Source organism: Medicago sativa, chromosome 5, assembly GCF_051527215.1.
Source record: "Medicago sativa cultivar Bolivia chromosome 5, Bolivia_mono, whole genome shotgun sequence".
Lineage (NCBI taxonomy): Eukaryota > Viridiplantae > Streptophyta > Magnoliopsida > Fabales > Fabaceae > Medicago > Medicago sativa.
In genome coordinates, this window is record NC_140753.1 from 27,221,664 (window position 1) to 27,249,230 (window position 27,567).

The 27,567-nt window shown below is 34.0% G+C and overlaps 2 protein-coding genes and 1 non-coding gene across 3 annotated transcripts; 2 read left to right on the forward strand and 1 right to left on the reverse strand.

The window, feature by feature from the left end:
• The first annotated feature begins 988 nt into the window (after positions 1-988).
• Positions 989-1,072, forward strand: TRNAL-CAA (transfer RNA leucine (anticodon CAA)). Its single transcript has one exon. It is a non-coding gene; the product is annotated as a tRNA-Leu (tRNA).
• A 10,922-nt stretch (positions 1,073-11,994) lies between these two features.
• LOC146921445 (uncharacterized) lies at positions 11,995-13,050 on the reverse strand. Its single transcript, XM_085710775.1, has 2 exons — positions 12,213-13,050; positions 11,995-12,095 (listed from the first exon to the last, which is right to left on the reverse strand). Exons 1-2 carry the CDS (start codon positions 12,787-12,789, stop codon positions 12,088-12,090), a joined length of 585 nt encoding a protein of 194 aa, XP_085566901.1. The 5' UTR covers positions 12,790-13,050; the 3' UTR covers positions 11,995-12,087.
• A 5,514-nt stretch (positions 13,051-18,564) lies between these two features.
• Positions 18,565-20,445, forward strand: LOC146921446 (uncharacterized). Its single transcript, XM_085711316.1, has one exon. The coding sequence runs from the start codon at positions 18,565-18,567 to the stop codon at positions 20,443-20,445; it is 1,881 nt and encodes a 626-aa protein (XP_085567442.1).
• The last annotated feature ends 7,122 nt before the right edge of the window (positions 20,446-27,567 follow it).

Sequence of the window (27,567 nt, forward strand, 5' to 3'; positions counted from 1 at the left end):
TTCTAAAAGTCATATTAAATACATGAAAATTGAACAACTGAATTACTTTACTAGAACAATATGGCAATAGCTAAACAAAAATATAACAAAAAAAAAACATGAAACATATTCTAAGAGTCATATTAAATACATGAAAATAAGTCCTCGTGAGATTAGCTCAATTGGTATGAACAATGCATAATATATGCAAGGTCTGGGGTTTTAGTGATTATCTCGGAAATGTTGAGAATCAATTGGTTGAAGAAATGATTAGAGTGAGCCACTACTCGGATGTCGTAAGCCAAAAGAAAATTGTTGATGTAATGTGCAAGGAAATGATTGGAAACCACATGCTTAGATTATTCCACATGGAAAGTTCTGGGTTAGCAACAATGTTCCATGATGATACTGAAAATTGGGTTAGAAAAACAGGTGAACAATTTGTAAGAGATCCATAAAAGTCGAAAGATCCTGTGGTATTTGTTAAAAAACTTTTGGATAAGAGTTAGAGTTTATTTACCAAGTATTGGATGCATAGCAAAAACTTGAATTTTAGTTGGATTTTTATATGAAGCACCGGCGTAAGCAAGGACATCAGACACGACACTAACATGTCAACACTAATTATAATTTGAAAATTGAGATGATTGAATATAATCACATCTCAATGGTCTCAGACACTGGACACACACCCTATATGCGTCAGTGCTACGGAGTTTAACAAGTCCTTGTTTGTATACAACAAATTGAATTTTGAGTCATATATTTTTTTATAAGCAAAAGAAGATTTCAATAAAAGAAATACTTAATTTCACTTCATAGGAAGATTGAAAGATTGAATCGGAGATTTTGGGGTCATCATCTTGTGCGAAATTGTGTGCTCTATTAATGATTAAATAATATAGTAAAAGAAAGTAATGCTTTCAAAATAGTCTTCATAGCAACTCTACGTATTAGTATTTTAAGTGGAATATTGTTAATATAAGAAAAACGGAGAAGTTAACAAGAAGTCAGGATGGCCGAGTGGTCTAAGGCGCCAGACTCAAGTTCTGGTCTTCGAAAGAGGGCGTGGGTTCAAATCCCACTTCTGACATTTTTTATTTTTTTTCTTAATTTATTTTATTTTTTCAGAAAGAAAGATTTGTGTATCTGACATTTTTTATTTTTTTTCTTAATTTATTTTATTTTTTCAGAAAGAAAGATTTGTGTATATTTTGCAAATCCATTTCACGAGAAATAAATGTAATACTTCGTAGACATTTTTATTATATTTTTTTACAACCGTAAACAGTAAATTTTTATCAATAAAAATGAATCCATATACTTTATGTCCCTAGAAAATTGAGATCTTTTAAATTTAGTCCTTATTTAATTTTATTAATATTTTTTAGTTCTTATAAGTTTTGTTTGAATGTAGTTTTTCTACTTGTTAAAATTAAACAATTAAGTTAAGATTAAACTTAAAAGATCCCCATTTGTAGAGACAAAAAATATATATTTAACCCAAAAAGCAAATAAAATAAAAATATTGACAGGACTTGGAGACAATATTCTAGACGAGATAGTATTGCATAGACACAAGCAATTAAGCACAAAATTTAGGCACGCACACATAAATCAAAAAATTTTAAAGATAAGTAAAAATGTAAAATAGTCACATCAATTAATATCACTTCAATCCTTTTTTTTTTAATTGTTTTAATTTTATGTGTGTGACTAACATGTAATATTTGGTGTTGTGTCTAAACAAATATTTCTCATTCTAGACATTGCTTACATATATTTGTTTGTTTAAAGTCATATTATAAACAATTGACCAAGAGAAATTAAGATAAATTAAGAGATTCTTTTATTAGAAATTAAAGATATCAATTTTTTTTATTACAAAATTTAGGGTAAGGAGATGGTGTTTGTGTCTCAATCTAGGCATAAAGGACTTCCGAACTCAAACAACATTTACAAAATAAATTTATATTTTTAATTTTCTAATCAACTATAATCTATGCTCCAAATTTTACACCCACACTTGAGAATTTATTAACTAAAGAGAACATATGTTTTACACAATAGAACACATTGATCACAATTCAATGTTTATATTCATAAATCGTTATAAAGTGACTTCTTCTTCTTCTTCCTCCTCCTCCTACTCCAATAAATTGTTTGTTTTTCTTACTATTATATTTATATATAAAAAAATTGATGACTATTAAATACATAAATGGATCGTTTGGTACATACTCTTAAGAGAATATATTATATCTATACGACACTGACACTTATGCATTTGGCTGTTGTCGAATGTCAATGACTTGTGTTCTTGTGTTAACAAAATTGAGATACAGAGATTAGAGATTGAGAAATAGAAAAAAATGATACACATAAACTCGAGTAAAATAATATGATTTTAGAGTGCCCTAAGCATTTTACATAATTTAAATAATATAAAATTCTCTTTAATATATATATATATATATATATATATATATATATATTTAAAAAATAAAATTTTGGTGCCCTTAAAACCATGGTGTCCTGGGTTGTCGCCCCCTCGATCATGCTCAGGCAACCCCTGCTTTTACTTTCTTGTTATTGTAACCAGGTCATTTTAAGAAAAGGTCCTGCCTTCATTGTGTTCTCTTTCGAGATAATCATGAGCCATAGCCCATAAGCAGTTAGGTAAAGAAAACCTTTGTATTTTGGAATAGAAGGAAAACTCCAGAGTTAAAAGATAGGAGAATATGTCCAACGACTTTAGTTTTCTGAATTTATTTTCAAATTGTTTAAAGCCACTTCTGTTTCTAATTTTCATATATCACTATACAAGGGTCCCAATTATATTACAAACATAAACCGAATGAAATGTAAGGACTAAATAACGTGATGCATATAGAACAACACACAAAATCTCCTTTATTTTATAGGCAGAATTGCATATGAAGTTTTTCTTAAGTTATGTGTTTTTATTCGAGTGGTCCTTTAGTTTTTTGTTTTTTCATATTGATTATTTAAGTTTCAAAACGTTCACAACGTTGTCGTGTTTTTTATTTTCCATTTAAGTTCTAAAAAAAAAAAAATGAACTACGTTCCCTAATAAATAAATAAAAACCAAGTGATTGTTATGTGGAAAGACTGGGATATGTAACCAAAATAAAATAAAATAAAAGACTAGGATCGACAATGGACTAAGCTCAGGACCATTAAGAGATTTTGACACCACGTAACCACCCATAACTTTAAGGCAATGAGTATATGAGTCAACTCTTTTTTTGATACTTTTTTAGTACATTTGGTACCAAAGTCAACTCTATTCTATATCAAACATATTCATTAATTCCTAGTCGATATGGGACTAACCATTCGCATAATTCCAACAATTTTTCCTTCAAATCCGAGTCACTCACATCACTAGTTTGATCCACACTAAGATCTCACCCATGTTTCCCACCAACCAAATCATGTCTACTTATTAGGGAGTTGGGATGAGCAACAAAAGAAGCAATGATCTAAAAGTTGATGACTCTTAATCGACTATTGTTGGAACACTAGTTAATTCTAGTGAAGAAAATTGGAAAGAAAAACACTATGAAAAAAAAACTAGTGTGTGGGTGTGACTTAAAAATGTCCCACATTGAAGGGTCACCCCAACAAGTAAGTGTTTATATATGGGCAAAGTGACCTCCAAGGGTGTGCCCTTGGGGTACCCAATTTTGTGAACGGGTGAACGCTTAAAAAAAAATTGATATATATTTTTTTGTCACTTGAAAATGTTAAATTAATTAATTAATTAATTTAATCATTATCCGTAAGCGCTACGCGTAACAAATAAATTTGTTACGATCCGACCCGATCCAAAAGCATATCCAGAAACTTCCGGATATATCCAATTAAGAAACAAAACGCGTTTGCTTAAGGATTAAGCAGACTTAATCCCCAAGTCACTCGTTTTTTGTTACAAACTCTCCCTATAAAAGGAGAGCTCGCCCCATTTGATTCTTCACACCGAAAATTCACAGTCGATGCTTCCTGTGTTTTTTCCTCTCTTCTCCCTCCGACTTGTTTTTAACAAGTTTCTTCTGCTTCTACTCCTTTCTGTCCCTTCGGTATTAAGAGTGTTCTTAAGACCATAGTCCCTTGGTCTTAAGTTCATAGTCCCTTCGATAATATATGATTCTTCGGAATATAGAGTACTATTAAGATCATATTAAAGAATGATCTTAACAGTATATATATATTATTTTAAAGAGAAATGGTGGTATCACCATATTTGAGTGGTCGTAGTGCCATATTCATGTTTTGGAGAAGTTAGAATGGTGGTAACACCATATTTGAGTGGTCTCAGCACCATAATAGAATGGTAATAATACCATATTAATTTGAACGGTTTCGAATAGAGCGGTTACGTACCGTATCGAGTGGCTTCGATCAAACGATTGAGCCATATTTTGAGGGTGTAATTCTCGAACGATTTTTCTACAGTGCAGTAGTTAATCGAACAGTTGTAGCTGGGCTTGTTTTATCCTGGAGGCGGCGTGGTTGATAGTCTACCTTGCACAACTTTGGGTAGTGCCACGAAACGTCTTAAAGAGAGCGACCTGGTCGTGACTCAACCTAGTAACAACTTCGGTAGATGATAGAATTTGGAAATTCAAATTTAACAGTTTGGAAATCCAAAAACAACAATTTTAAGACGTTTCTATATGCTATGTCTACCGAAGAAGTTACATATTGAGGTTAAGTTGTCCCTAAAAACATTAAGGATAAATCAAGCTATAGATTTACATCTTTTGACTGAAACGTTGAAGTGATTGTTGTTTCAAACAACAACACTAAAAAAATTGAAATACCCTAAATCGGTTTGAAAATTGGAACATGTGATGTCACGTACTCTTGTTACAAAATAGTAACAAGAATTGATAATTATAAGGTTCCGTTGATAAATCGTAGTGTCTCTTACGTGATGTTAAACTCAAAGGTTCACGAGTGTACTGTGGTTTGGAAGGTTCTGCCAGTAACTAGAAAACACACGAAAAGGAATAAGACACTTAAACTAATTAATTTGACACACACATTTTTCAAACAATAAAGAATTGTCATACACTCATACAAAGGCTTATACAAATGGTCTATGTGGTTTTATGGCATATTGGGTATAAAGAGTTGCAAGTCAACAGCAAGAATTTAGAATTTCCGTTTTTTCCAAATGCTATTGCTAAGGTTTGAACGTGTTGTATATTCTAAAAATAAGAAAGAATCTGAATTTCAGATTTTATTGGATAAGACTGAGTTGACTCAGACTTAAAGAGAGACTTGTGTACCATACATTCTTGTGCAAAAAATTGCACCTTTGATGGTATGTTCAAAATTAAACTCCTTCTATTTTATTAGTTGTGTGATTTTAATATTTGACATATCAAAATTGATTACGAACAAGTGTTTAATTTTAAACTTGAGTAACTTGGACTTAATTCCAACGTTATATGTTTAGACAATTTTATTTATTGCAGTCAAGAAATATGAACCAAAAGTTCATATAAATCAGAATTTAGAGGATATGAATCTCTAAACATAATAAATTATGATATGTGTGAACTTGATGACACATAAACTAGAAATGATAAAATGATATTTTATCATATTTATTGATGACTGTAAATTTTGGAAAATAAAATTGATACGCTTGATATGTTCAATTTTTATAACAAAAATTGAAATTTATGTTGTATAGAGAACCCAAGTCTAAGAACAAAAAATTCTAATTAAGAAATTTTTTAAGAAAAGACAACTCAACTTGTCTTATTTTTTGAACTTGGGATTGTCTGACATAAGTTCGGACTTTGAACCCAAGAGAGTTAAACTCACTAGTAGAGCCTATGAATATGTATTCATCAGGTATGCGATAAATAACGAAACATATAGGTTTTATGACCTAAATGTTAAAGTGATCATAGAATTTAAAAGATGTCGAATTCTATGTAAATATATACCCCTTTAACTAAAGAATAGTGGGGGCTCTAATGGGAGCATGACATTAGTGGGGGCAAATTAAATTTCCCTTTTAAAAATTAAGAACTAGTGGGGGCACTAAATCTGATCACATTCATGTTATTAGAAATAGTTATGAAATAGTTATGAAAACATCATACGAGATGTTATGGAACCTCAAGGAGGTAAGAAAGCTAAAATTGCTAAAGAGTATGAACTTGGTTTATACATTGGAAGAAGATTCATTAAGCCTTAAAGAAGTTATATCCTCATTGGATGCTGAATTATGGCAAAAGCAATAAACGATGAAATGAATTTTCTAGAGTCTAACAAAACATGAAACTTAGTTGACTTGTCTCATAGTTGCAAAACCAATCGGTTGTATTTGGATTTTTGAAAAAGAAAAAAAAAAGGAACTAAAATCTGATGGTACGGTTGATGAATACAAGGCTTTCCTTGTAGTCAAAGGTTTTAGACAAAGAGAAAAATATAGACTTCTTCGACATTCATTCACCAGTCACTAAAATCATATCCATAAGAGTACTAGTCCCTTTAGCCGCCGTTTATAACTCGATAGTACTCCAAAAGGATGTGAAAGTTGCCTTTTTATGGTGAACTAGAAGAACAAGTCTATATGAAACAACCTGAAAATTTTTGCAATTCATGGACAAGAAAACAAGGTCTGTAAGTTAGATAATTATTTGAATGGTCTAAAATAAACTCCTGAGGAATGACATGAAAAATTTGACATTCTAATGTTATCGAATGAGTATAAAGTGAATGAAAGTGACAAATAATATTTGCACGATCATATGTCTCTATGAAGACGACTTGCTCATATTTGATTTAAAGATTCATGTTATGAATTATGTGAAATCATTGTTTATCAACAACACTGATAAGAAAGACCTAAATAAAAAATTGAAGTAATTCTTGGTTTCAAGATTACTAGATCAGAAAAGATAACTTTTTTGATAAATCTCACAAAGTTGAGAAGATCTTAAAGAAATGTAATTATTTCACCGTAAACTTGCAATCACATATTATGATCCAAGTGTAAGAACACTTGAGATGGAAAAACAGAATATACGAGCATCATTGGCAGCACTTAGGTATGCCACTGAATGTATTAGATCCGACATTGTCGATGTCGTGAAACTCTTGTGCAAGTTTACTAGTAGACGGATGAGAAGCATTGCCATGCTATAGAAAGAGTCATGATGTGCTTTAAGAAGACTATGACTCTAAGATTACTTCACTAGGAGTAACATATTGTACTTAAATGGTACAAGATATAGAATTGAACATCTTTCAGATGAATATTTAGTGACTAGTGTTTGCACATTGAGCATCACTAGAGGAGTTGTTTGTTAAAACAAATGATATTGACTCAGTCCACTATGGAATGAATCTGAGATGAGAACACTAGAGAAAACTAGTGAAGAAGCAAGTTGGCTAAGATCCTTGCTAGCTGAAATCCCTTTATGGGAGAAACCGTTACCGGCTATGCTAATTCATTGCGATAGTACCGCGGCTATTGCAAAGATTAAGAATCGTTATTACAATGGTAAGAGACGACAGATAAGGCGAAAACATAGCACGATTAGAGAGTGTATCTCTAAATGGAGCGGTTAGAGTTGATTTTGTACGTACGAATGAAAAATTAGCTGATCCTTTGACGAAAGGACTTAATAGAGAGAAAGTCCAAGAAACATCCAGTAGGATGGGACTAATGCCTATAGCCCACAAGTGATGGTAACCCGACCTAAATGACTGGAGATCCCAAGAAATAGGTTCAATGGGTAAAAACAAGTCATGAAGTGGTAGAACATGCTATGAGAGAAAGAATATAGAAAGCATGATCCTGCAGCGAAAGAAGGATGAGGTAATAGTAACTCTTAATGAGATCTATACTCTATGTTGAGTGGGGTACACAGCTACAGGAGTACCCTTGATAGACTCACCTATACGAATGTGGAACTTAGGCCAGTCCTATGGAATTTCGAGGCAGAATTCCTAGAGCATTCGTTAAAACCGGGATACACGTGCAGGGCCTTAAAACGCACGGGCTTTTAGAATACACCTATGAAAAGGTTTGTGTGTGGATTCTATGTCTGAGATAGAGTTCAATGCTGTAAGCAACTCTTGTTAAATCAGAATACCTTCCACTATGCTAAGGTTCAAGTTGTTGGCGACACCTTTGTATATTAGCAAATCTTATGGAAACGTTTTACGTTATTTCTCGAAACCATTTTGAAGTCAAGTGGGGGATTGTTGGAACACTAGTTAATTCTAGTGAAGAAAATTGAAAAGAAAAACACTATGAAAAAAAAACTAGTGTGTGGGTGTGACTTAAAAATGTCCCACATTGAAGGGTCACCCCAACAAGTAAGTGTTTATATATGGGCAAAGTGACCTCCAAGGGTGTGCCCTTGGGGTACCCAATTTTGTGAACGGGTGAACGCTTAAAAAAAAATTGATATATATTTTTTTGTCACTTGAAAATGTTAAATTAATTAATTAATTAATTTAATCATTATCCGTAAGCGCTACGCGTAACAAATAAATTTGTTACGATCCGACCCGATCCAAAAGCATATCCAGAAACTTCCGGATATATCCAATTAAGAAACAAAACGCGTTTGCTTAAGGATTAAGCAGACTTAATCCCCAAGTCACTCGTTTTTTGTTACAAACTCTCCCTATAAAAGGAGAGCTCGCCCCATTTGATTCTTCACACCGAAAATTCACAGTCGATGCTTCCTGTGTTTTTTCCTCTCTTCTCCCTCCGACTTGTTTTTAACAAGTTTCTTCTGCTTCTACTCCTTTCTGTCCCTTCGGTATTAAGAGTGTTCTTAAGACCATAGTCCCTTGGTCTTAAGTTCATAGTCCCTTCGATAATATATGATTCTTCGGAATATAGAGTACTATTAAGATCATATTAAAGAATGATCTTAACAGTATATATATATTATTTTAAAGAGAAATGGTGGTATCACCATATTTGAGTGGTCGTAGTGCCATATTCATGTTTTGGAGAAGTTAGAATGGTGGTAACACCATATTTGAGTGGTCTCAGCACCATAATAGAATGGTAATAATACCATATTAATTTGAACGGTTTCGAATAGAGCGGTTACGTACCGTATCGAGTGGCTTCGATCAAACGATTGAGCCATATTTTGAGGGTGTAATTCTCGAACGATTTTTCTACAGTGCAGTAGTTAATCGAACAGTTGTAGCTGGGCTTGTTTTATCCTGGAGGCGGCGTGGTTGATAGTCTACCTTGCACAACTTTGGGTAGTGCCACGAAACGTCTTAAAGAGAGCGACCTGGTCGTGACTCAACCTAGTAACAACTTCGGTAGATGATAGAATTTGGAAATTCAAATTTAACAGTTTGGAAATCCAAAAACAACAACTATGACACGACATCTTTACTAAAAACTTTAAAGCTTTATTATATATCCTACATTTCCTTCCTTCCTGTGTAAAAATCTCTTGACATCCTTTCTTCGTAATTAAAAATCTCTTGACAATCAAGAAGACTTGAGAAGTTAATAATACAAAATATTAATTCCTTGACATATACAGCATAATCTTTATGTTCTTATCTTTAAGCTTTTTCTCCTTTGGTTGAAGAGCTCCAAAGGAAATGATGACACAGACAGAAGAGTGTGGAGGTGACACAAAAGGAATGGTCCCCAAGCTGTTATTTTCAAATTGGGACCTTTCACGAGTGGTTGATGAGTTTCGATCGTTCGAAGAAGAAAGAGTAATATGATATTTGTATAATTATTTTAAGATAATTTAAGGACCATCTTCTTCTTTCACTTTACTAATAAAAACAATAAATAGACCAAAAGAAAAAGAGAGAGATCAAGAACACGATAAAAATATGAGAGATAGAGCTATCCAAAAACTGTCACAAAATAACTTGACATGAATCAATTCTGGGTTTTTCTCATGAGTTTTTTATGAAGGTAGCATGAAGATAATGAAGAAGGGGGAATGAAGATGAAGATGATGTAAACCCTAACATTTTTTTTAATAAAATTAACGGAAAAAAATGTGTAATGGAGATAAACTTAAAATACCAAAACGGAACAAATTTTAATTATGGAACCAAAGCGATATTAATTAAATAGTTAAGGGACGAAAATAGCAATTAAACCTTACGATAGTAGTATTAGGATGGATAACCTCTTGAGAAATCCTTGTATTACACCTCTCCTATCCTTTAAAAACTATAATCCTTATCTCTTTGATATAGTATTAATCATCATCAAGAACTCCCTATAGCTAGTTAGCATTGTCCAAGTTCCTTCACAATTTCCATGGTTTGGACTGCTGCATTCAAGGCAACACACATTATTCACACGGTTAATAAATCTAGACTCTATTTTCTATATCAATCCACGTTACTTTTTCCTAAATTTTCAAATTAATTGATTCGGAGAAAGAACTAATTAGGTTAGATCTAACAATTTTTTTTTATGATATCAAAGACTTAATATTCATAAAAATAATGTTAATAACTAATACAACCACTTTTTTTTAATAAAAAAACCATTTTTTTTGTCAAATTATTACCCATGATTTCATGTCAGTGTCATGTACTAGTATAATGTGCCGTATCCTTTATTATTATTAATTTTTTGTAATAAGTTAAACTAGCTCATGTAAATTGATACAGGAGACAATCGAACCTGAAACTTTAAAGCGGAGAATAATCTAAGGTCTCAAACCAACACCACCAGACCAAACCAAGTGGATTTGGTGCTTCATACTCTATTAAAACTTCACAACGTTTGGGCCATGGTAACTGCCAGCCACTTCATCAACCACTTGATTGCCCTTATTTATCAAGGGCATGTTTGAACAGAGGCCTATTTTGAGTGAGATGGGCAATCATTTTATCATCACAAGTTAATGTAATGCATGGCTTGTTATCCCTATAATAGTAGTACTCATAAAGATCACTATCCAATGTTCTTTCGTTGATAAGGAGTACACATATACCAACAAGAGAACAAAGGATTCAAATTAGTTGAAGGAAGGAATTATGGTTTTTTTCTCCCAACATTATTTGTCCCTTGTGCCCTTCTTGTCTGCCTTGTTTTCAACACTAGCATATGAACATCTTCTCTCTTGGTCATAAAATTTAGTAAACGTCAATGACTTTTTATAGAATATTCACACACACAGATCAATAATAGAGTTGGAAACAAATTAGGTTTCCTGTAAAATCTTTACTATAGTTCCAGGGCTGGCCTAAGGGTAAGGCGACGCAAGCCCTCGCTTTAGGCTCCAAATTTTAGACTTACAATAAAGGCCTCACAATAGACAAAATTACACACACACACATACAAACGAATAAAGGCCACACAACAAATGAATTTTACAACTTTATCATGAATCAAAGATGGTAGACGCGATGCTTTATGATGTTTACAACATGGGTTCAACACTTTCCCATACAACTTTACAATGCACACAATTTTTCCGCCATACTTACAACGCTTCCACTTATATAATGCAATAATTTATTTATTTATTTTTGGTAGATTTTTATTTTTCTTTTTAATTGTAATGTTTTTTTTTATAAAACCTATGAATTTATATTAATTACTCATCAAAAAAGCCTCTTATTATAGTCTGCTTTAGGCATCAAAATGTGTTGGGCCGGCACTGTATAGTTCCATAAATGATCAAGATCTATTTCTTTAGTGACTTTTTCTACTACTTGTTTGAACAAGTGAAGAAAATGTCTGTCTATGTAGCAAAGTTTGAGTCCATGCATGCATGGTTCTAACTCTTAATTAGAACATGTCATCCTGTTTTATTTTGGCAGAGATTATATCCTGGAAATCTCCAAAAACCCTAATGACCTTGAGGAACCATCTAAGAACCTCCACCTAAAATTTGACTCATATTATGATAGATATAAAAAAGGAAGGAGATGAAAATTGTCTTTATATATATAACATTCAAAAGAGAATACCAATATCTAAACATATAGAAACTACACCAAGAAAAAAAATTGGAATGCTCAATAAGGTACAATACATTTCTAGGTGCATCCCTACGACTTTCTCCTACAATTCTCCTCTATAGATAAGGATCATTTTCCTGAAATGAAGAAAATAATGAATTCAACGTTCCAAGTAATTAAGCAAAAATATACATACACAAAAACATTAAAATATAAATCAAATAAAAGTAGCATGGCTATCTGCATATATATACCTATTGATCTTTTGCAATGGAGGACTGCTTCATAAATTCGGTCATCGTGATCGACATGAGAATTACCAATAGGAGATGATTTCTGCAAACTTCTACTCAAGCTTTTAACTAACCAATCTGTCTTATCAATATCATTATCTTTGGTCTTTTTCCTTGATGACTTCTCCATTTTACGCCTTAATGTCTTGAAATACCTTAAAAGTTGTACCAAAGTTCTCCATGTTGATTTTCTCAACCTTGTAAGAAAACCATGACGAATTTCCATATTCCTTGAAGAAAATGTTGTAGAAGAAAAAGTAGTATCAATCTTTGTTTGAATAGGTTCTGAAGTATTACAGAATAACTCTACTTTTGAAGAGTCATTAAAAAAAGGCTTAAGAAAGCCATCAGAAATAATCTCATCAGCATGAACAAGCACAAAATTTGATTGAGAGATGCAAGTATCAAAATTGAAGTTTTGGCTATTATTTGAGTTTCTATGAGGCTCATCATCAAGGTAATTCACCGGGGATTTATTAGAGTTTGATAACCAACTATATGAAAAACTATCACTAGTAAGAGGCAATGATGTTTCCATTTAAAATGTTTAATGCAACAGATGTATTGTATGAATTAATATAAAAACGTGTATACCAATAAAGACAAAGTTTATTTGAAGCAACAACGAAAGGAAAATAAGTGAATTATTATACGAAGAAAATGTCCATTTCTAAAGCTGTAAGGTGTAAAATACATCTTTCTCAAGATAAAATTTCGTTTTAAAATTGACCAAAAAAAAAAAAAAAATCTGTTTTTACACTTCTTAACCCCTACGATTGCTCGTTAGTATTTCCCTAGAAAATAAGTACAAACAGGATATATACTCTCCAACCTAGATACTATAAATAAATATGGATACACTATTATTCAATGAAGCATGGACACCTCCAAAATTAATGGTGTCTCCATGTCCGACGCCCGTATGATACTCGTACCATACGTGTCACTGTCCGACAACCCAACCAAAGGCAAAAAGTCTTTATTTCTTTGCTTCGACACAATTTAGGCACTCGTAACACATTTAAAAAATCTACATTGGTTAAAAAGACATGAAATGACGATCAACGATGGAGTTAAAGATAATAAATTTTAGGCAAAATTACACAATTAGTCCCTTAACTTAATTTTAGGTAACATTTTCGTCCTTTATCTTTTTATTGTAATGATTTAGTCCTTTATGTTATAAAATAACAACATAGTTATCCTTTTTTATGAAAAAATAATCAAAAACTCCAAAAAAAAAAATAATCAAACTCATAGACAAACACAAATCTTCATCATACAAGCCTAGAAAATCAAATTTCATTGAAAAAATCTCATAAAAAATGATAAAATATTGTCATTTTATAACATAAAAGGACTAAACCGTTACAAAAAAAAAAGATAAAGGACGAAAGTGTTACCTAAAATTAAGTTAAGGGACTAATTGTGTAATTTTGCCTAAATTTTATTACATTATGTTTAGCTTTTTAGTAGTAGATAAATTTCATATCTTGTTTAGAATATTTTCGTAATAAAACAAATTGCTATCTTTTGATGCATATATATTGTGCTTGATTCTCAATTTAAATCTTTTTATTAATAATCTTTATATCCTATTTTTCTTAAAAAAATATTCATATGTTATTAATTATAATAAATAAATGATTTAAATGTACTTTTTATTCTCCTATTTTTAGAAGAAAAAAAGTTTAGTCTACCCATTTTAAAAAATTAGATTTTTGGCCCCAAATTAAAGTTTTTTAAAAAAAGTTTGGTTCTTAATCTTTTTTTTACCACTTTTGATGATGTGATCTATTCAATTATGACGTCACACCGAGCTTGTTAGGTGATACTACATCATAAAAAATTACTCCAACATGAGATGAGAGATGAAAATTCAAGATTTTTTTAAAAATTGGGGACTTACTGACCCGTTTTTAAATACGAAGACCAAAACTTGATTTTTTTTTTTTTAAAAAGAAAAAAGATCAAAATTTATTGAAGTCTAAATAAATATATGTATCAAATTTAGTGTCATAGTGCATCCGATTACTATTATAAATCTAATTTATAATATAGTTTAGATAAATCATTTCTTGTAAGGAATAGTTCAGATAAATCACATATTCGATGTTAACTTGTGTTCCCGACATATGCGGGTGTAGGCCCGAGTTTGTATCTAGGTAATCAGAGGCTAAGTACTATGCATATATTCTAGAGGAGTGCCACACCACTCGTAAATAATACTGTAGAAACAATGGCGACATTTTGTATGTGTTATTAATTGCTTATAGTGACTAAACAATGGTGACCACAAGGGGAAAACTTGTCTATTGTGTTGACTGTTAAGGTCAATAGGGAACAAATGGAACAAAATATATGCAAGTATATTTTGTTTGACTTTAAGAAGTAAATTTTGGTTGATTTCTCATCTTTATAATTATGGTTGTCTTTAATTTCAACTTGACAAATTAAACATGTGCATGTATCCCTTAAAAAAAAAAAGTTAAACATGTGTAATAGGTGAATGAAGTTAAGATCTTCTCCATATCTTATCTTCTCTATATTTTACTATCACAAAGGTTTTGAAAATAAATCAACTAATTCATCTAACATCATACTCCAACAGTGATCAGCTGGAATTCCCATTTGCCTTTGAATTCTAGTTGGTTGCAGACAAATTTATGCTGGTAAAATTGCATCATGCATGTTCTGCAAAATCTCAAGTTCTGAGTCTCCTTTAATTATAATTTGTAATGATATGAAAATGTAAAATATTTATTATTGATACTATACCTATAATTTTAATCAAAATCAACTTTCATAAAAAGTTATTATTCATAATTTATACGTGTTAGTGTAATAAAAGGAGCGGACAGACGGACCGTGCCGTCTAAATGCTTGTGTATAATAAGTTATTAATAAAATAAAGAAACTTGGGCCACAATATAATTATCAGTGTGGGTGTGTTTGTGATTTATCGCTGCCTGTGTTTTTCTGAGGGGATCAACATGAATCTTGAGCTTGACTTGGGTAGATACAGCGGCACTGACTGGGCTTCATATTGGGAGATTGTGTACCATTCTTGGTCACATTGAAGCAATATTGGGATATTGTTATGTTGTTTTTATCTTGCTTGTCTGTTCGATCTTCAATAGAGACTTGTTTTTTAATAAATTTTGCCGTTAAAAAAAAAAAAAAAAAAACATTCAAGGGATGAGATGATTCACGATGGACATTTTTTCACTGCCATTTAAGGTTAGTAGAAGGGTGCATAATTATGATATGGCTGCTAGCTAGAACTTGGTGGTTTCACAGGTTAGAGTGGTGGTAGATATTCAATGTGGCATCCTTATGGAGTCTCTTTCATTGTGATACGTACTAGGGAGTGGATTTGTGATGTCGAATCGTTTGTGGTAGTCAATATGTTCATTTATGGGACTCATAGTCCTATGGACGACTAGGTTGGTGCAAAATCTTACATTATTGTTAGAATTAGAATTGAATTGGAAAGTTAATTAAAATACTAGTAGCACCTAATGAGTAGAGAAATGATATTTTGACAACCACTTTTTTGACAACTTTTGGACAACTTTCTCTCTCATACTCATATGATGTTGTTATCCTCTCTCTTCCGTTTTCTCTCTCCATTGTTTTTGACCAATAAGAAGTGAGAAAAACATGGTTGTCAACAAAGTTGTCTTCAAATGGATGTCAAAATATCATTACTCTAATGAGTAATATTTTTTTCTTAATAAAACCTAATAAGTAATGATGATGTCTTTTTAAACTAAAAAGTATCATGTCAAAAATGTAAAGGAAATCTATACATGCAAGTATCCATTATGAAAACTACAATACCCAAATCAAGTATAAATCCATTGTAAACTTTAAACCCTTTCCGGTCAGCTGATACCTTACCAAGTGTATTAAGCAAGGCAGATAAGGAGTCTCTAACGACAAATCAGAAGATTCTATGCCTGAAATTATGGGAGTGTTAGTTAACAAGTTATCACTAACCCCTAGTTCAGTTTTTGTTCCTATCCTTTTATTGATCTCAAAACTAGAATTCACATATGTATTATCCAATCTTGGTTTGAAAGTTAGGTTAGGAGAAAATGTGGGTAATTTATTATGGTTGGTATCATAAACACTTTTGGACATATTACCTCAATGTTAAATGATAATGTAAACACTTTTTAATGAAGTTTGATGAAAATCAGATAACAATGCAAATATTTTATGACTTAGAGAACCAGTCTGTTGAAGAAAAAAGATCAATTTATTACAAAAAGAAATTAAAGGAATAATTAAGGTGAGGCCTAGATTACCCTCTCTTGTTTAGGGGGTATTTACCCTTTCAAGATATCAACCAATCAAAATGTAATACACAAATGTAACATTAAATGTCAAATAAATGAGTCAATTTTTCTATAAAAAAATCAATTTTAATAAGGTAACTTTTAATTTTTATTTAATTATATTTAGGTATACAATCTTAATTAATTTACACTATATGGCTTGTAACAATTAAAATTTCACATCAAATTCAACCCATAAATATTTAGTTTTTAAGATGCAAAATTAATAAGTTTTTGGAATACTTTTAAAACATTATTTGTTTTTTAATTAAAAACAAAAAGGTGTAGCCAATTTTTTCTCTACAAAAAAAAAAAGTTCCTAATTTGCACTTCCACGGATAAGTTGATATAACAAATTTCCACCAATATTTGTATTTTTGTTGCAAAATTAATAAGTCTTTGGAATAATTTCAAATTTTAAATATTATTTGTTTTTTTAATCTACTAACAATTTATAAAAAAATTATTAAAAAAACAATATATTTATTAAAAAAATATATCAAAATTAAAATCTAACAAAATTTCATAATTGTCCATCTTAAAAGCCAATATATTATCATGATAATTACGGACAACTATTTTTTCAATTCCACACAACAAATTTAAATATCTACTTTTACTACTAATCTACTACTACCAATACTATAATAAGAAAATTAGAAAATCTTACTCGAGTAAAATTTCATAATTATCCTCACAATCTTCTTAATTTTATGGGTTTAATCGTCATTTTACGAAATAAAATACAAATTTATTCATTTTGAAAAAATTATTATATATATTTTTGTTTATCTTTCTAGCCTAACTAATTCTCTATGTATCTTCATTTTTCAGATTTATCACTTCCAAGCCTAACTAATTCTCTATATCGTCATTTTGTTCTCATCTATTTTAATCTCTTAATTTTAATAATTTGCATATTTAAAAAATTAATAGAAACGATACAATAATGTTAAATTTTTTAAAATAATCATTAGTTTTAAAAATTTAAGCATATCAACTTTCTCATATCGCTATACATAAAATTTGATTTTGGAGATATAAGCACATAAAGTCTACAATGAGTGCGATGTAAATATTTAACGGTATTTTTGAGAAACAATACAATGATGTTGATATTTTAAAAATAGTCACCAGTTTTCAAAATTTTATCATATTGACTATTACATATTCTTAAAAAAAAAAATTCTTCTGCATATATAAGTATATAAAATCTTCAACGAGTGCGGTGCAAATATTTATCGGTGTTTTAAATATAAAATAAAAAGTTATTTAATATAAACATTACATCGATGTTGATATTTTGAAAATAGTCACGAGTTTTCAAAATTTTATCATATCGATTTTCTCATATATGTACATAAAAATTTATTTATGCATATATAAACACATAAAATTTGCAACGGGAGCGGTGCAAATATTGAACGGTGTTTTGCATATAAAATAAAAAGTTATTCAATAAAAACAATATATTAATGTTTATATTTCAGGCAACCAAATAAGACTATGGCATATGACAAACACACGTAGAGAATAAATTAAACCAATCACAACCGGAAGACAAGATTAACATGTTGATATATTGAACGGCGACTCTTCTCCCAACAAATTTTGAATTTGTTCTCCGGTCTAGGGTTGCAGATTAATTCTGATCATCGAAAATCTTCCTTTGGATGCACGCAATCGTGATGATACCTACGGGTGTTGCAAAGATTGGCTCACGTGACTTCCATAATTAGAATTTCGGAGGTCTATTTGCTGTAATTCTTCACGCTGCTCTGCTGGTTTTTGACTGATTTTCATCTTTTTTCTGTTGTTCCACTGCACTGTACGCTTAGGTTCAGAATTCACAGGAACTGGTTCTTCCAATTGGGGTCGCGCAACCGCGTTAATGCCTTTGGGCATTACAAAGGTTGAAATACGTGTGCACCAATACTAGGATCGGTTCAGTGATATCTTGCACCAAGCAAATGGCGAAAGAAAGCCGATGGCCGTCTGTCTCTGAGGCCATGAATTCAACCTTGGTGCCTTTTGTTACACCGGCACTTCAGATTCAAGGACAAACACCGCCACCTCAGGTTCCAAGACCAGCAATCTCTTTTGCTTCAGCTCTTGCGGGAACAAACAATAATGACGAGCTGCCCTATCCTGCACCCTGTATTAAGGGAGATGCCCTTAGTATCAAAATCGACCAGGATGAATATCAGAAAGGTGTTGATGATTGCCGAAAGGTGTTGAGAGCTAGATTGACTCTTAACAAGGGAGAAAAGTCGTATTCTGCGCGTGACCTCAATGCTAAGATTGGGAATATTTGGAAGACTTCCGCAGGATGGAAAATGGTTCCGCTTGGTAAGGGGTTCTATGACTTCCATTTTGAGTCTCCGGAGGATTTGAAGAAAATTTGGGCAGTAGGGACTGTCAATCTGAAGCCTGGATTGTTGCGGTTCTCGCAATGGACTAAGGATTTTAAGCTTTTGACGCCGAAGCAAACACATGTGTCGCTTTGGATTCGGTTAGTGGAATTACCTCAGGAATATTGGAGGGAGAGAACCCTAAAGGAAATTGCGAGTGCTGTTGGGACACCAATTGACATAGATGGTCCCACCCAGAACCGTACTTTTGGACACTATGCTCGCATATTAGTCGACATCGATCTATCGAAAAAGGCCTATGATGAGGTTCTTGTGGAAAGAGAGGGTTATGCATTTAAGGTGGAGATACAATACGAAAGGCGGCCTTTATTTTGCCATCATTGTTATTCTATCGGACATAACATCACTACTTGCCGCTGGTTACATCCACAAGCTGCCAAGGAAAAAGTCGACCGAGGGAAACAACCGGCCAAGGAAGCACCTACTACCAAGGCTGGAGGTGCTTCTACTTCGGCCTCTGGAGGGATCAGTACATGGATTCCAATTTCTGTTAACTCTACAGTTACCACCACTGAGAGGACTGCTGTCCCAGTTCCGCAGATGACACAGGCTATCCCCGTTGCTAATTTTGCTCAAGCACAATCAATTCCGGTTTCCTTACCACTAGTGCCGGTTTCAGATTTCATGTCAAGCTCTTTCAGTCTACCGTTACATAATGTATTTGATCGTATTGAGCGCACTGAAGAGTTGAATTCAGATAGTCCTGTGCTGGAGGTTGTTTCCACTGAAGCGCACGTTGACGTGCAAGGTGTAGAAGAGAGGCGGTCACCTCAGACATCACGGGAGGTGTTGGAGAACCCTGTGGTGACTGATGTTTCTAAATCTCTTCTGGATAGTGTGGGTAACATTCAGGTTAGTCAAAGGGAGCTGGAGAGGAGTCCCAGTGGCTTTCTGGAGCGTGACTCACACTCATCCCCTCTTGGGTGTGAGGACATTCGGCCTAGGGGAGAGGTTCCAATGAATCAGACATTGACGGAGGAGTTGGAGGTTCCCGTGGTGGATGATGAATCGGAGCCTCTTCAGGATGGAATGGAGCATGATCATGTGAGCCCAAGGGAGCTGGAGCAGAGTCCCAAGGGTGCTCGTGAGAGTGCTCCATGTCCACCAATTGACGCAAATGTGGAGGTGATGGCTGGAATTCAGTTGCAGATGTCCACTGCTGTTGTTGTCTCGCATGATGGGACTGGAATGCCGCAAGCAGATGGGTTGGTTTTACAACAACAATATGTTCACCCTAGCAAGAATATTCAGCATGGTTTGGATTTGTGGGAAAGAGTTCGAGAGTATGATGCTAGAGCGGCAGCGGAAGGTTTTATGCCGGTGTTAACAAAGAATCAGAAACAGAAAGTCAAAGTACAACTTCCTAAGCCGCCGACAAGATCCCGTTCATGGGGTGAGAACTCTAGGACTGATCAATGAATATTATTTATTGGAACATTCGAGGTATTGGTAACCCTGATACCCGTCTTGCTTTAAAGAATTTTTATTTGTCACACAAACCAAGTCTGATATTTATTGCTGAGCCTATGATTCATTTTCCTCAAGTTCCTGCTTGGTATTGGCCATCTATAGGCGTTTCTAAATTTTGTATAAATAATAGAGCTTCTTTATTACCTAATCTTTGGGCTCTCTGGGGGAATGATCTTCTTGCAACTGTTATTTTTGTTTCGGATCAATGTATAGCTTTGGAAATTTCTTGCTTTCACTCTACTGTATATATTGCTGCTGTTTATGCTAGTAATTATTACGTGAAGCGTCGTCAACTTTGGGCTGATCTAACTCATCTTCAAGGTTGTTTTCAAGGGCCGTGGCTATTTATCGGTGACTTTAATGCTATTCTAGGTGCTCATGAGAAAAGGGGCAAGCGTCCACCACCTAATTTGTCTTGTGAGGATTTTTTAAATTGGTCGAATGCAAATATTTTACATCATCTGCCTACGGCGGGAAACTTCTTCACTTGGACAAATGGTCGTTTTTGAAGGTGAGAAAAAACACAAGAAGGGGGGTTGAATTGTGTTTTGAAAAATTCTTCGTTTCTCTAAACAACTGAATACACTGATCAGAAGCTAAGTGAGACAGCTTCTGAAGTGATGATCAGAATCTAAATGCAGCGGAATAAAACAGAGAGAGAGAGAAGAAGAACGACACAAAGCAATTATACTGGTTCCTTCCACAATCCGGAAGTAGTCCAGTCCCCCTTGCACTTCCAAGGAGATTTCACTATGAGTAATATCTGATTACAAATGCTCAAGCACACAAGCAAGAGACTTCCAATGCTCAAGCACACAAGCAAGAGACTTCCAATGCTCAAGCACACAAGCAAGAGACTTCCTTTGCTCAAGAACACAATCAAGAGACTTCCTGCTCAAGCACAACTGCAAGAGACTTCCTAACTAAACAAAATTACACAGAAAATTGTTTAAGGTTGAACACTTGATATACAATCAGAGGTGCTCGCAATACAAATCAGATACAGACTCAATGGACTTAAGAATTTCTAAGATATGACTTTGAGACACAGAAATTCTAAGTGAATGCAGAACAATTTCAGCAGAGGTTTGGTACTTGTGAAAATCTTGTGAGTCTTTCGTTCAGCGTTCTTGCATTACCAAATCTCTAGGTCTTCACTCCTTTATATAGAGGTGTGAAAGAGACGTTGTGAAATTGCCAGCACACCAAAGAGTCGTTGTTGAAGCTTGATCTTTCACCAATGATCTTTTGCCTGATTTGGTTGTTGTCCTATGAAGAACAAATTTGAAATCCATTCCTTATCCAAAGGAACATCTATGCAGGCGAGACCGTATTCTGGAGCTGTTTTCTTGTCTTGAAGTGCAGACACAAAACAGAGTAGTGGAGAACGTGGTTGTACAATTCGTACAAAGTACAATGTCAACGCTTTCGTCCAAATTGCAAACACATACCTTCAAACACCTTTGAAATGACCGTTGCAAGCTCCACTAATCCTTTGTTTGTGTTTTCGAATCCAATAGACAGCTTTTGCATTGATGATTCTTCAATTCTTGATTCTTTGCAAATCCAGTTGATATTCAGCTTCTGGTGAAATGACTTCTGATGAGGCAGCTTCTGATGATGCAGCTTCTGATGATGCAGCTTCTGATGAGATGACTTCTGCAGCTTCTGATGATGCAGCTTCTGATGATGTGACTTCTGGACCTCTTGTCTTCAGGAGCACTATTCTTCAGGAGCAGCTTACTTCAGGAGCGCTATTTCTTCAGGAGCAAGTTGCCTTCAGGAGCGTCCAAGCTTCAAATTTTTGTTGTTTCCATAGCTCTTTATTTGCTCATTCAGAACCAATGATGATGTAACTTTATACTTATGGTCCTGTACACTTGAACAAATATTAGCTAATCCAATTTACAATTTTTAATACCTTGTTATCATCAAAACTCTTTAAGGTTTATTGTTAAACACATTTTGTTCCAACAATCTCCCCCTTTTTGATGATGACAAACAAAAGTATTTAAAATTGATCAATTGTTGTTAATCTAATTAACAAGTTGACTTTGGGGTTCTGAGGTTTGTAAGCTCAACTCCCCCTGAGTCTGATAGTCTTTAAGGTGAGGTTTGTAAGCTCCCCCTAAGTTCTATCCAGGTTAATTAAATTCATTTTGCGCAATAATTATTATCAGAGCTTAAAAGCAAAATTGAATCATTGAAAGAATTTACTTATAGATAAGAAGAATGGTTCAATTAACTTTACTTGAATTTTGATACTCCTTCGTTCATTCATAGCTTATACCAATAAAGTAAAAAGATAGAAGTTTTTCAAAAATTTTAAATGCCATTAATGGGGCTCAGAGCCTTTAAATACTTGTCACATATACTCCCCCTTTTGTCATTATCAAAAAAAATTAGAATAAATTTAAGCATAAAAGACAAAAAGATATGAGAAAAAAAAACTCAAACAGGAGAGAGTATAAAAGAAAATGAACTAAATAAGTCAGAGCAAAAATCATGTATATTCAATTGTCAGAAGCAGCTAAACAGTCAGAATCAGTAAGCATTCAGAAGCAAAAGAAATAAGACAAGATGATTTCAGAAGCAAGGACTAAGAAAATAAAACAAACAACAAACAAAGAAAAAACACAAGGGTGTGCAACTAAGGGTTGGTTTGTTGTTGTTTCTTCATCTCTTCCATTTCTTCAATCTTCTTCTTCAACAATTCTTCAAGTTGTTGTTGCCTCTGAAGAAGAGCTTGTTCCCTTTCTCTAGCTTCTTGCTGCTGCTGTGCCATCTGTTTCTTCAGAAGCTTACACAGCCTTGCTTCTCTGGTCAAGTAATCCGTTTCAAAGAAGAAAGGCTGGTTTGCCAAGAGCAGTGTAGAACTTCTTACTCTAAGACTCTGATTCAGGTTTTCCATTAGCCTTCTGACTGAAGCTTGCTTGACTCTGATGCATTTAGCCTTGATTTCTTCAATAACCTCAGCTGCCCGGTTCTGAAGAGATACCCAGGAGTCTTCATATGCACCTGTGAGATCAATCGTCCTTCTTTGATCCACCAGATTGTGCATCTGACTCAAGATTGTCAGAAGCTCAGAATTGATATATCCAGATTCCAGGATGTTTGTGGGTGGATGTTCAAGGATTTCAAGATCAGAATCACTGATTTCTAAGTCTTGAATAGGGTTAGGAACTGGAATGGTAAGGTGTGTTTGTGTGTTAGAAGATGAGGGCTGGTCAGAATCAATGTGTGTGGTGGAGGTTGAGGCTTGAACATTGACTAGAGAGATGTCAACATCCATGGGAGTTGGTTCAGGAGAGTGTTCAGGTAAAGGTTGAAATTCAGTTTCAGATGGTGGTTGTTGTGGTGAAGTTGTTGTTTGAGTGTTGAGTTGGGGGTTAGTGATGGCTATTGGTGATTGTGGGAGTGTTGTGGGTTTTTGTGGTTCAGGTGTTTGTTGATGAGGGTTTTCTGAAACAACTTTTTCAGAAGCAGCTGCTTCTGGAGTTGTTTCAGAGGCTTTTTCTGAGGTGGACTCAACATTTTCAGGAGGAATCATGTTGAGAGGTTGAATGCAAAGGGGTTGAGGGTTAAGGCGAAAGATAGAATCAATGACTCTTTCTCTCTGCTCAGCCAGTTCAGCTAACTTCTCATTAACTATGTGGCCAACTGGTTCATAAGAAGTTGACGAAGAGGGCTTATCGTTGGTTTTGGTTGATGTTGATTGGCTTTTTACTGGTTTTTGAAAAAGTTGAGCTAAGGGTACATCATCATCAGAATCATCAGAATCTGATAATGATGCGGATGCGGAATCTGAAGATATATTAATTACCTTTTCTGGTTCAGGATCAGAATCCTCTTTAGCAGATTCACTGGACACCTGCAACAGTTGCTTGGCTTCTGAAACTACAGACTCTCGTAGCTCAGCAGCAATTTCCAGAACTTTTTCAGCGGCTGCTTTCTTCTCTTGTAACTCTTTTAACTTCAAATCAGAAGCAGCTTGAGCTCTTAAGGTGATATGAGGAAAATCCTTGGTTCTCCTCAAGGCTGGCTTTCTCTTCCTCTTTGGTATAGCAGGTTGATCAAGAGAAATATCAACACCCATGATCATCCTGGAGTCCATGTCTTCAATGGCTTCTTCAATAGAAGGTACTGATGAACTACCAATTTTGAGCTTGTCAGCAGCAACTTTTGCCTTTTTAGTAGTTTGTTCAACCTCTAGATATTGCTCTGCAGTCATCTTCCTTTTTGACTTTCTGCCTCTGGCTCGTGGCAGAGCACCACCATACATTTCCTCTGGAATATCTTCCAATCTGATTCTCTCATTGGTTGCCTCAAAATGTTCCTTGATATAGTACAATTGCACTTCAATGGGATCCTTCTTGCAGATGGGTGGAAAGTCCTTCATAAGATCAGACATAACAAGTGATTCACTTAAATCAGTTTGAAGTTTGGTGACTTCACTGATTAGCTTCATATTCAATAGAGTATGAGCATTAATGAATTTTCCAGTTTTTGTGTCAAGTAGCTGATCTGTGAAGCCTTGAGATTGACTGAGACTGTTCAAGATACCTCCTTGATAGAATATCTCTGAGAGGAGTCTTCCATAAGGAACCCAGGGTTTATCCAGTAGCTGACTCTGCTTCAAACACTCTACCAAGTACTTGAACACGTATTTGGGCACATTCACCTTTTCCTTCTTGATGAAGTGCTGGAGAAGGACCTTCTGAGCTAGATTTGGCTTCACACAGTCACCACTTGGAAACAGGGTCTCATTCTGAATCTTCAGAAGCATCTTGGTTTCCATGCTCAATTCAGCATATTTCTTCTCCTTCTCAGAATTGTAAATCACCAAGTTGGCTTGCTTTTTCCAAATGCGTTTTTCAGCAGCATCTGAAAGATCTATTCCAGAGTAGTATCCAGAGGCTGCAGCCTTGAGAACATACTCTATGTGCCATTGTGCAATTCTTATTGGAATACCACAGATGTTGGATCTGATTTCATCTTCAACAAATGGCGCAAGACCCATTTCTTCTCTTGTTTTCCCTTCTAATTCAGGATACATTAGCACCATTTGACTTTCCTCAGATAAGGATGCCGCTTTGTTGTAAAATTTTGCTCTTACCCAGAAGTGTCTAACCAGAGCTTCATATGTTGGTCCATTCAACATTCTGAAATAATCCATGAGTCCTTGCTCTTCATAGTAGCTTCTGATAGAACACCTATGAAAATTCAGAGAATCAAAGTCCACTGGATTCTCTATCTGAACTTGCAAATCCCATTCTTCCAATTTCATGCTTCTTCCTTTGTAGTCATATTCAGGGACCATTCTTGAAGTAGATACTGAATCCTTTCGTTGCGAGCTTGATGATGCCATTTGATGATTGACGAAGATTTGAAGAAGATGAAGATTTTTAGGGTTCTAAGGTTGAGAGAATGCGCTTACTTCGCAAGAGGTTTGAGAGCAAATGTGTTTGTTGTGAGTGAGTAGTGTGTGAATTGACAAAGTGTTAAAAGTAAAACGATTGCAATTCAAAAGAGACAAACAAACATAACATTAATGACAAAATTGGGGGCGCGTGAAAAGTACTTTCAAAGCTTTTTAAATCATCATTGCCCTTTTAGTTATACACCAACACATACAGGCCACGTAAGAAGTTCACAGAGTAACTACCAAGTTAGTGGGCCAGAAGTTTTTTTTTTTTTTTTTTTTTTTTTTTTTTTTAAAAGGTAACTTCCAACGTTTCCACTAATTCAACTATTCAGAAGCAATAAATCCAGCTTCTGGACTTCAGATGCTGACGTCATCATCAGAAGCGAGTTTTCCTCAGAACCTCAATAAAGAGCTTCTGATGGACTACTGCTTCTGAACTAACTTCAGAACCTAAAATCCTATTCAGGAGCAAGCAAGCATTTAATCAGATACAAAGTGCATGTTCAAATTTTTCTTTATAAAATCAAATCTTTCAACAGTTAAAGGCTTAGTAAATATATCAGCCCATTGATTTTCAGTATCAATGAATTGTATATCTAAAATTCCTTTTTGAACATAATCTCTGATAAAATGGTGTTTGATTTCAATGTGCTTCGCTCTTGAATGCAAAATTGGATTTTTAGACAAACAAATAGCAGCAGTATTATCACAATAAATGGGAATACTGTTAGCAGTTATCTGATAATCTTCCAACTGATGTTTCATCCAAAGTAGTTGTGTACAACAACTTGCAGCTGAAATGTATTCTGCTTCTGCTGTAGACATAGCAATAGTTGTTTGTCTTTTGCTAGCCCAGGATATAAGATTATCGCCCAGAAATTGACAATTGCCACTGGTTGACTTTCTTTCAATCCTATCACCAGCATAATCAGCATCATAGAATCCAATTAGCTTATAATCTAAGGATTTCCTATAAAGGAGTCCAAGATTGGTTGTTCCTTTCAAATACCTGAAGATTCTCTTGACAGCAGTCATATGAGATTCTCTAGGATCTGATTGGAATCTTGCACACAAGCATACACTGAATAAAATATCTGGCCTAGATGCAGTGAGGTATAACAAAGAACCAATCATACCTCTATACAGCTTCTGATCTACTTTAGTTCCTTCATCTTCTTTGCTCAGATTGCACGTAGGATGCATTGGAGTGTTCATCACTTTACAATCTTCAAGTTTGAACTTCTTCAGAAGCTCCTTTGTGTACTTTGATTGATGAACATAGACTCCATCTTTGCATTGATTGATTTGAATGTCAAGGAAGAACTTCAGCTCTCCCATCATGCTCATTTCAAATTCATCCTGCATTAACTCAGAAAATTCCTTGCAAAGAGATGCATTAGTAGAACCAAATATTATATCATCAACATATATTTGCACAACAAGAATATCTTTCCCAAGGGTCCTTCTGAAGAGTGTAGTGTCAACCTGTCCTCTCTTAAAATCATTTTTGATTAAGAAATTACTTAGTCTATCATACCAAGCTCTGGGAGCTTGTTTCAAGCCATATAGTGATTTCTTCAATTTAAAAACATGGTCAGGATATTTAATATCCTCAAATCCAGGAGGTTGCTTAACATACACTTCTT

Bases quoted from the DNA above. Each gene is read 5' to 3' on its own strand.
- LOC146921446 (XM_085711316.1), top strand. From the start codon at position 18,565: ATGGCGAAAGAAAGCCGATGGCCGTCTGTCTCTGAGGCCATGAATTCA.
- LOC146921445 (XM_085710775.1), bottom strand. From the start codon at position 12,789: ATGGAAACATCATTGCCTCTTACTAGTGATAGTTTTTCATATAGTTGG.